We start from the raw sequence: 10,846 nt of genomic DNA, 5'->3' as shown, positions 1-10,846 counted from the left end.
AATTTTGGACACAATGGAGAGGTAAAAGATTTGCATTATCATAAAAGATGCAGGAGGAAATGATTAACAGTAGGACCCACAAAGGGGAGGGAAGGCCAAGAGATTCCTTAGAATCTAGTTTATATGTTGTATGTTGACTATGTGACTGTAAAATGTTAATCTGAAAAACCAAATAAATAAATAAATAAATTTTAAAAAGAAGACTGCCTTATGCTGGACTTACCCTTCCCACTCTGGAAGTTCCTCAACTAAGTGGTAGAGCATCTGCTTTGAGATCAGCGTAGAACACATTTAACTAGAGCAGGGATGTGCAACAGGTCAATCGGGATCGACTGGTCAATCCCCGGGAGGTTCTGGTTGATTGGGGTCGATTTCTGGCTCCTTTTCCTTTGCAGTGTCACAAGAGCATCCTGCTCCTCCCTCTTGACCTGCCCTCCATTCCCACCTGATTGCTAGAACAGAAGACATTCTTTCCTTAGTGATCTTTTGTTGAGCAACTTTTGCCCCTTCTCCCTCTTCAAAAAAGTTATAGATCACTGCCAGTTTTTTATTCTGTGAGTAGATCACAGTCTCTTGGGAGTTGGACGTCCCTGAACTAGAGGAACCAATGGCCTGTGTTCTTAAGTTCCCTTCCCTGCTTGAGGGACATGGCATCTCCCAAGACCTGCAAGGTCTTCCTTCATGCACAACCATGGAGGGCATGGCTACCAATGCCTACCAGCCATAATGGTTATGTTCTACCTCCCCTGTCAGAGGTGATATGCCTCTGAGGGTCAATTGCTGGGAATTGCAGGAGGGCAGAGAAGAGAATGGGATGCTTGACCTGGCTAGCCATTACTGACCTGACCCAGCAGGTTCATCTAATGTTCTAACTGTTTAAAAAGAAAATCAGAAGAGGAAGTAAGATACTTGAAAACAAATCTATTTTTGTTGAGGACAACCAGTGCTGACCCTGCATCTGGATGAGGTCTACTTAAATTGGCAAAAAATAAATAAAAAATGCCTTTACATAATTCATTTCCCTATTCTCTCTCATTGCGCAACACTGAAGCTCCTATCCGAGTCATGAGGTGGGTTAAAAAAATATGGTCTGAAAAACTGAAGTCTATAGCAGAAAACATAGAAACCCAAATTGCCCCCATACCCTGAAAGAAGTCTCAACACAATTTATTGGATAGGAGGAAAGGTTCCATTTATTGAAATATAACAAAATTAGATAAAGGTAAAGGGACCCCTGGCCATTAGGTCCAGTAGCGGACGACTCTGGGGTTGCGGCGCTCATCTCGCTTTATGGGCCGAGGGAGCCGGCATACAGCTTCCGGGTCATGTGGCCAGCATGACTAAGCTGCTTCTGGCAAACCAAAGCAGCGCACAGAAACGCTGTTTACCTTCCCACCGGAGCAGTACCTATTTATCTACTTGCACTTTGACATGCTTTCGAACTGCTAGGTTGGCAGGAGCAGGGACCGAGCAATGGGAGCTCACCCCGTCGCGGGGATTCGAACCGTCGAACTTCTGATCAGCAAGTCCTAGGCTTTGTGGTTTAACCCACAGTGCCACCTGCGTCCCAATTAAGGAGTTCAGTAAATAATTAAAAGCAAGCAGAAGTGCATCATATTGTGGAACAAGGCTTTGCAAAAAAATGTGTGTTAAGCAAATACAAACGTGTATTTGGGGAGAAATTTGCACTAAAATGTTGATATAGGTTCATGAGGACTTCTTTTTTTAAAAAAGAGCTGAAAATTTAGAAAACTGACCTTTAGAATGAAAAGAAAAGAAAAGAAGAGATACTGAAATTGGCCGATGCATCCATTGCTACCTGTAGCTTAGATGGCTTTCAGAAGCAAGTTTACTTCAGATGCTGAATGGGTAAAGGAAGGATTGGGCTACAAGTTTTTTTAATTGATTCTCAGCACTACCAAAATAGGGAAATGAAAGGGCACTGGCCCAGAAACTGAAAGAATGGGATTCAGAAATCTGTAATAGGAGGAGGAGCTTAGGAAATACGTCCTCAAATTCTTGTTTATAAAGAGAGCAACAAATGAAAACAGAGAGGAAAACATCCCAAGCCTGTCTTCTCTTCCTCTTCCTACAGACACCATCTTGACAACACCTGAGAACTCTTGGTAAGGCCACCATCATCCTCTGATATGTTCCTAGTCCGATCCTTGAATTTAAGCTTACGAAAATTGTATCTAAGCTAGCATCCAAGTAGAATGGAACCTTGGAGTCTGGAGGCCGTATTCAATGTTGGAGTAGACCCACTGAGGTTAATGGACATGGCAAAAGTAGGTTCATCGATTTCAATGTGTCTATGCTTAGTTGAACACAGCCCTAGGTCATCTGCCCAGTTTGATCTAATTTAGCCATGTTCAGGCATTGTGAATGTTCAACAGTGAGATCAGGATGCTGGACTAGCTGTGCCTTTGAAACCTGATGTTCTTCTTATGCTTTTATGTTACTTCTGTATCTGGTGGAATTTAGTCAAGTCATGCAGCCTTCTGTGGATTTAAAAAAAACAAACCTTCTGGTTTTTTCTCTGTAATGAAAGGGACATGCTTTGAAATTATTGTTTCTGAATCATGTGTGTTCTGAATCACAAGAAGGTGCACATAAATATTTCCCCACCCCAATTTTCCTCATTCATCAACACTGTGAGATAGGTTAGGCTGAGAGAAGGTGACTGTCCCAATGTCGCTATCACATTTCATGACAGAGAGCAGATATCATTTTTTAGATTCAGAGATATGTAACTTGAGAATGTGCTCCCCATCCTGCCCCCCCCCCACAAATCTTGTTAAATTTGGAACACTTCACCACCTAACAAATTAAATTACAGGGGCAGTTTCTGTCTGAAGCTACTCACCAGCATTTGGCATCACCATGAAGTTCCTGCTGGGACTCGCCGTTGGCTTTCTGCTTGTGACTATAGGTAAGTAGGGATGGGAGAACCTGTTGATTTCAGTTTTTCCCAAGTTCTGAATGTGTCCATTTCTCTTTCTTCCATATTTATGCTTGCATTTCTGTACGCACTCTTTGGAAACTGCATTGCAACATTTGGAGATGTGCAAGTGTTGAAGGATAGCTGTTTCAGTTTGTGTATTGTGATGAATGAAGAAGGCTTGCATGTTTTTTTATTTAAAGTGAGCTGAAGCAAATTTCTTTCCCATCCCTGAAGGTCAGGAATGCTCCCGTGGTCATGCCATCTGGTGTTACATTGTTATGGGAACCAGTATAGCTCCTGTGTGATGGGGAAGGGAGAATTTTACATAATGCAGGGGTAGAAACCTGAGGTTCTCCAGCCATGCTGGCTCAGGCTGATAAGAGGCTGAAGGACCGCACACTCCATCCTAGTGCTAGACCCTTTTCTACCAGCTTCCAACCAAGAGGGAGGTCACTGGAGATGTTGATGCAATCCCCACAATTGAGTCTGATCCCCTTCAAAGAGGGGGTAGGACCAGTTCAAACTGGAGATGTTTTATTCAAGTGGAAGGGCAAGCTTGGTAGAGACTCAGGAGAGGGCATTCTTGGAAGCTGTTTCCTCCTTGTTGCCCTTCCACCAGCAGGTAGCTGGTGAAATGTGGACTGAATGAAGTTACTGTTAGGTTGATTTGTAGTTGGTTGACTGACCGAACCCAAAAAAGTACTCATTAATGGTTCCTCCTCATCCTGGAAAAAAGTGACTGGTGGGGTGCCACAGGGATCTGTCTTGGGCCCATTGTTGTTCAACATCTTTATAAACGACTTGGATAAAGGAATTGAGGAGGTGCTCATCAAATTTGCAGATGACACCAAACTGGGAGGGGTAGCTAATGACGCAGAAGATAGAATCAGGATTCAAAATTTCCTTAGGAGATTGGAGAACTGGGTCCAAACTAGCAAAGTGAATTGCAGTAGGGACAAATGTAGGGTTCTGTACATAGACATGAAGAACCAGCTGCATAGATATAAGATGGGGGACACCTGGCTTACTAGTAGTACACGTGAAAAGGGTCTAAGAGTCTTGGTGGACCACAAGCTTAGCACAAATCAGCTGTGTGATGCAGCAGCAAAAAAATCTAATGTTATTCTAGGCTGCATCAAGTATGGAAAGTAATAGTCCTGCTCTATTCTGTCTCTATTCTGCCAGTCACTGAGGTCAGGCTCCTATGGTCACTCTGGAGAAGGCACATGGGAAGAAAACTGAAGAGGAGTTGTTCTGTCCACTCCAAAGCTAAGCATTGGTGCTTCAATTTCAAGAGAATGGTGTGCAAGTTCTGTTACATACAGTGCAATTTCAAGACCACTTAAGTCACTATAAACAAAAAGATACAGGAGCACTCCAAATCATTTGCCCATGGGTGTCACAGAAAGGGAACACCTGGAGATCTGCATTGATCATTGTAATGGGTCCCTAAAAAAATAAATCGTTGCATTGTTATAAGATTATTGTATAAACATAGAAGGTTGTGCATTCTTAGAAGGGGCGTAAATATGAGGTTTCACTTCTGAATTTGCTACTACCCTCCTGAATGGCATGAACTGTTGGCCCTTTTCCAGGTGCTTCTTTGAAGTGTGAAGTTTGTGTGGGCAGCGGCAACAACTGTTCTGGCCCCATGGAGACCTGTGACAATGACACCTGCGTCATCTCTGTATCTGAAACCACTGTAGGTGAGTGAAAAGGACCGCAAATCTGAGCCTGTGAATAGCTTAAGCAACACTATATTTACTCAGCAGCAGCAGTACCAAAGGCGGCAAGTCATACGGTTCAGTTCCAAAAGCAAATAATCTTTCATGTGGCAACTTCTTTTTTTTAATTGTGTGAAGCTTTTACCCCCCTGGCAAGCATTAAGACCTTAAGAAAGTAGAACAGATGAATGTCAGGCTAGAGTGAATAATTTATTTTATGCAAGTGAAAGATGGAAAATAGGAAGTCCTTTTATTTTTATTTGTTTCTCCTTTCCCCTTTCTATTCTTTTCCTTTCCCCCTTCTTTTTATCTTCTTTCTTCTGTCTCTCCTTTTGTTTTGTTTTCTGTCGGTATCCTCTGCTCTGGGCCATTATTGGGGTCCAAGGATTACTCACACATGAAGGTGGCGGATGGCTGGATGGAAGGACCTTAAGAGGCAAAGAAGAAAAGACTTCCTCATGTGAGAGACTGGGAGAAGAAAGGAAAGCTCCCCAGTTAGAGCTGGAAGGGTCCACCATTTTCGGTGTGAGACAAGAATCAAGAACTACCTTTGAGAGAGGACTCTGCATTTTCTTATATCTTTCTTTCTCTGGTGTTGTTTTTCTTTAGATTAGTTTCTTTAACTGCATTGTATTATGAAAAAGCTTTAATAAAAATCTTATGGGGAGAAAAAAGAACATAAGTAGAGCAGTATCAGGTCAGGCCAAAAGACCATTTTGTCTAGCATTCTGTTCTCACCATTGCCAACCAGATGCCCGTGAAAAGCTTGTGATCAGAACCTCAATGCAACAACACATTTCTCATTTCTGATTCCTGGCAGCTGGCTCTCAGAGGCATAGCCATTATGGCTAGCAGTGAATGATAACCTTATCTTCTTCTTTTTTAAAAATGGTATTTATTAAAGTTTCAAAGAAAAGATTACATAAACAAAAAGAGGGGAAAAAGAAAAAGGAAAAAAAATACAAAATACAGAAAAAAGATAAAAAACACTTAAAAAACACATCAATCTTTCCATGCCTTACATTTCATTTCCTTATTTCCCTGACCTCCTCACACCTCCCTTTTTGTATTCCAGTTCTGTTAGTTAATTCAGCAATTCCTTTCCCTCTTTGTTTTTGTCTTAATCCTTTAACTTAATATATTATAACTTTAGATTTTCACCTGTTAACAATCCATTTTTACATACACCTTTATAACATTACTGCTAAAACCACTTAACTTCATTCTGACATCATTCTAACATTCATTAATTTTGCAGTATTTCTGTAAATAGTCTTTAAATTTCTTCCAATCTTCTTCCACCGACTCTTCTCCCTGGTCTCGGATTCTGCCAGTCATTTCCACCAGTTCCATATAGTCCATCAGCTTCATCTGCCAGATAACCTTATTTTCATCTAACAATGGCTGCTAACCATGATAGCTACAACCCCTATTTTTGGTGTCTTAAACTTTTTTTTAGCTGTGGTTTCAAGCCCTCTTGAGCTTGGAAATGAGCCTTGTAAATGGTTGTAGTGAATGCATTAAATATAGGAGAATTTTATATCTTCTTTTAAAATTAGAACTAGGTTTGGGATTTTCTGGCTAAGGAAACTAGCAGAGGCAAAACCTAACCCTTCATCCTTCATCCCACCCCTGCAGGTGGAATGCAAGCTCAGATAATAGCTAAAAGCTGTGACTCCTCCAAAGTCTGCAAAGACAGAACACAACTCCTCAACTTTGGGCGAGGGCAAGAACTAAGGACAGGAATCGCTTGCTGTGTAGGGGATGCCTGCAAAACTGCAACTCCTCAAGGTAAGGCATACTTCCCCACGGCTAGCCCAAGAAATTGTACTTCCTGAGGTGAAGGGTGAGGTGGCCTGGTGAATGTGCACAATGTCTGGTTGTTGTACACATTAAGCACTCAACTTGTGCTACCCTTAACATATGGTGAGGATAATAAACAGGGAGGTCAGAGGGAAATGAATGCATTAAGTATAGGTATAGGTGCTAGGTTATGCATAGTTATAGGTATAGGTGCAGGGACGCGGGTGGCGCTGTGGGTAAAACCTCAGCGCCTAGGACTTGCCGATCGCATGGTTGGCGGTTCGAATCCCCGTGACGGGGTGCGCTCCCGTTGCTCAGTCCCAGCGCCTGCCAACCTAGCAGTTCGAAAGCACCCCCGGGTGCAAGTAGATAAATAGGGACCGCTTACTAGCGGGAAGGTAAATGGCGTTTCCGTGTGCAGCTCTGGCTCGCCAGAGTAGCTTCATCATGCTGGCCACGTGACCCGGAAGTGTCTGCGGACAGTGCTGGCTCCCGGCCTCTAGAGTGAGATGAGCGCACAACCCTAGAGTCTGTCAAGACTGGCCCGTATGGGCAGGGGTACCTTTACCTTTTTATAGGTGCTGGCAATTCAGTTAGAGCTGGAACATATACAAAACGAGCATAATAATCCTTTACAAAGGTGATAAAACTATCAACATGGTAGTTTGGGGTTAATTAACACCAATACAGGATAGGAAACAATTGTCTCCATTAAGAATGACGTGAAATGAATTGTGCCTCTTGATGAAGAAATTTCGTAGTGGAGCCTCCCTTTAAAAATTTTCTACACACACACCTGTTCCTAACAATTAGGGGCATGAATTCAGGCTCATGGTAGTGGTCAGCTCTTCAGAGACAGAAGGTAGGAGAACAAACCAAGCCATGTATAAGACAATGTGACAGAACAATAACAATGTCAATTTATTTGTACCTGCCCATCAGACCAGGTTGCCCCAGCCTTCTGGGAGACTTCCAACGTATATAAAAACATAATAAAACATTAAATTTTTTAAAGCTTCCCTATACAAGCCTGCCTTCAGATGTCTTCTAAAGGTTATTTAGTTCCTCATCTCCTTTACATCTACTGGGAAAGCCCTCTGCCTGGTTCCCTGTAGCTTCGTTTCTTGCCGTAAAGGATCAGCCAGGAGGTCCTCAGTGTCTGGGCTGAATGATGGGGCTGGAGATGCTCCTTCAGGTATACAGGGCCAAGGCCATTTAGAGCTTTAAAGGTCATCACCAACACTTTGAATTGTGCTCAGAATTCAGAAGGAGAAGATGTAAAAAATTTCCCCTTGCACTTGTGAATAAGGGAGGAATAGGGATTTGCATACTCTCCAGAAATTGTGTCTACGCTTTCAAAATGTGAGGTTTGCTTGTACTCTGCTCTTGGCCCACACTTTCTTGATGCAGGTCCACACTTTCCTAGTCCATGTTTGAGCACTTTCTTTCCCCCGCCTCTTTCCCCAGGAAAACACAATCTTTACTGCTGAATTCGAGCAAACAGCAATTCAGGTTTTCCACTGACTGTCATTTGCTCCAGTTCAGTGGTAAGTATTGTGATTTCCTGGGGAAAGAGGCAGGGGAAAGAAAAGTCTGGAAATCTCAGCCCAGATGCTATGACAGTGATGTAGCTCAGCCTGGTGGCTATCTATGTCTATTTCCAGAAGTTGTTGAAAGGACCTTACCTGCAATAGACCTGTAGACTCTAAATGGGAGGACTGAGGGTTCTCTGTGGTTTTTTGCCTGGAACCCTCTGGCTCTGAGGAACGGGCAGCTCAAATGCTGGGGACATGCTGACAATATGGATTCCTCATGCACCAGGGCTTCTGGGAAAGTGGTGCCATCAGCAGTTGATGAGGATATTAATTCCTTCGCCTATTCTGCCACCTTCTCAGAATCCATCATGCCATGCCCTTGACATTTGGGGTGTGGGTGTGTGACCCAGGACTATTACAACTTCCTAGTAAAATAGAGGACTGCTAGTTCAAAACTATGTTCTCCTCTGCATCAGTTTCCTCGCTTTCTTTGCTCTCCCAACCAATGGGCTTTCACTAATTGGTTTCAGTGCCTCCACGCATCAACCAACCCAATGGGAAGCAGTGCCCAGCCTGCTATTCTTTGCTTTCTGGTGTTTGTGATCCCAATGAGACGGTGGACTGCGTTGGACCACAGAACGACTGTCTTGAAATGGCTGTGACAGTTTCTTATGGTAATTCCAATTTCACATACACAATGTGCCATTGAAGGAGGGTCAATGTCCTATATCTATTCTCTTCAGGCAAACTGAAATGCAGGTTGCAAAGGGACTGATGGAATCAGTTGCATGTACATAAAAATATGCATAAAATACTTTGGTGGAGTCAGCACTACATGGTGTCTACATAACCCTCTGAACAGTTTGCCACTGATTTCTGCCCCTCCAAAACAATTATCTGTCCTATTCAGTGAGCTCATGCCACATACACTCTCTGAGACTAAAGAAGCCATAGAATCATAGAACTGTAGAGTTGGAAGGGACCATGAGGTTCATCTAGTCCAACCCCACTGGAATGCAGGAATCTTTTACCCAACGTGGGGCTCAAACCCACAACCCTGAGGTCAAGAGTCTCATTCTCTACATACTGAGATATCCTTCCTTACTTATTAGGTTACTGGACTGAATTACTCATTAGGTTAAGTAAATTATAGAGCAAAGACTCAGTGGATATGGACATCTCTTCTTGTAATATATGTAAAATACATGAGAATGGAAGGGGGTGTCAGGGGTCCTTCAGCAACTGACTTGGCATGTTGTTGTTGTTGTTGTTGTTAAAATTTATATACCGCCCTATACCCGGAGGTCTCAGGACGGTTCACAGAATACATTTTTATATAGAATACACTTTATAAAGATGTATTTTCCCCATAAAGATGCAGAAGACCCACTTGATTTCAGAAAATGGCTAGATGGGGATCACATAGTCTAAAGCCAGCTACATTGCTAAGTTTATATAGACTTCCTTTGGTCTGTTTATGTTTTTGTTTTTGCACTGTTATGCTGCAATGCTGTAAATACATCTGGGAATAATCCCCACTGAACTCAATAAGGGTTTCTTCTGAGCAGCCATGTATAGGATTGCTGTTAATAGACTCATTAATTAGCCTTTGCTATGCATCAATAACAGCAATATCAGGTAACAGATTCCAGAGGTGTGGTTGTGCTAGTCTGTTGCAACTGAGGTCAAGTGGCTGTGAAACGTAAGAGATAGAAAGAGAGCCTGTGATAATTCTATAGGCCAGACCACATCTGCAAATTCTTATAGCGCAAGGGATGGAAAATGTCGTGGGACTTGGGCAGAGAGGGCAGTTGTTCGTGGAACCCAGGACTCATCAAATACATCTTGTCTCCCATATCCAGGAACTGTTATCGTCAAGGTTGTTCAGAAGGGTTGTGCCACTAAGGGGTTTTGTGATGGCTTAAAACTAGGCGAAACCACCGTATCCGGCTTTTACTCTCGCGTCACAAAAGCTGAATGCGTGCCAGCCTCACGGCCAGAATGATGACTTCATCAGCTGCCTTCTCAGGATTTGGGGGCTTCTGCCACTGAAGAACCTATTCTGATCCACCTGTGTGCTGCTGCGTGAGGGGGGACTCTGCTTAAACACCTCTGTATCACTTATCTGCAACTTCATCCAAAAATGAGATCTACCTCCCAAGGGTAGAATGATGCCCTCTTTGAGTGAAACAAATAAATCATAACTTGGATGAAAGATGTCCCCTTGTTCTGCTAGAGCAGAGATAGGGAATCCTGTGGCCCTCCAGGTGTCAAGTGACAAGTGGGCAGGGCCACCTATCTGTCAGTCACTTGACATCATTATGCTTTTTTATATAGAGAGATTTTTCAAAGGAAAATAAATATATATATACAACTTTTTCCAGTTAACATTCAGTTCGTATTCGACTTCCCCTCTCCCCATCCATGGTTTCCCCACATTTTCTAATATCGCGGCATATTATAGTTCTTCTATACATTATGTCTTCCAAAGCATTCTCAGACATGTATTTTACTGCTGTTCTTACACCAAACCTACTTGCGTTTTAGCTTGTTTACATTTAAATAATGATAATCTGCAAACATTTTCCAATCCTCCTTAAACACAGTATCATCTTGATCTCCAATTTTACTACTTAGACTTGCTAATTCAGCATATTCCATGAGTTTCAGCTGCCAGTCGTCTTCAGTGGGCACTGCCTCAAGGATCTTGCCATTTTTGTTCATATATTATCCTCGCTGCAGTTGTGACATATAAAAATAAGTTCTTATGGGGGGGTTGTACATCTGTCCCAGTTATCCTTAAAAGAAAAGCCTCTGGGTTTTTCGGGGGGGGGGGGGAG

At 42.7% G+C, this 10,846-nt stretch overlaps 1 protein-coding gene across 1 annotated transcript; it reads left to right on the top strand.

The window, feature by feature from the left end:
• Positions 1-2,001: 2,001 nt before the first annotated feature.
• LOC310712524 (phospholipase A2 inhibitor and Ly6/PLAUR domain-containing protein-like) lies at positions 2,002-10,380 on the top strand. Its single transcript, XM_083515673.1, has 6 exons — positions 2,002-2,126; positions 2,840-2,932; positions 4,540-4,650; positions 6,307-6,459; positions 8,537-8,680; positions 9,869-10,380. Exons 2-6 carry the CDS (start codon positions 2,884-2,886, stop codon positions 10,009-10,011), a joined length of 600 nt encoding a protein of 199 aa, XP_083371799.1. The 5' UTR covers positions 2,002-2,126; positions 2,840-2,883; the 3' UTR covers positions 10,012-10,380.
• Positions 10,381-10,846: the final 466 nt, after the last annotated feature.

Source organism: Podarcis liolepis (assembly GCF_965112155.1).
Source record: "Podarcis liolepis genome assembly, chromosome: 7".
NCBI lineage: Eukaryota > Metazoa > Chordata > Lepidosauria > Squamata > Lacertidae > Podarcis > Podarcis liolepis.
The sequence above is the reverse complement of the archived record's forward strand: the minus strand, read 5'-3'. Positions and strand labels throughout refer to the sequence as shown.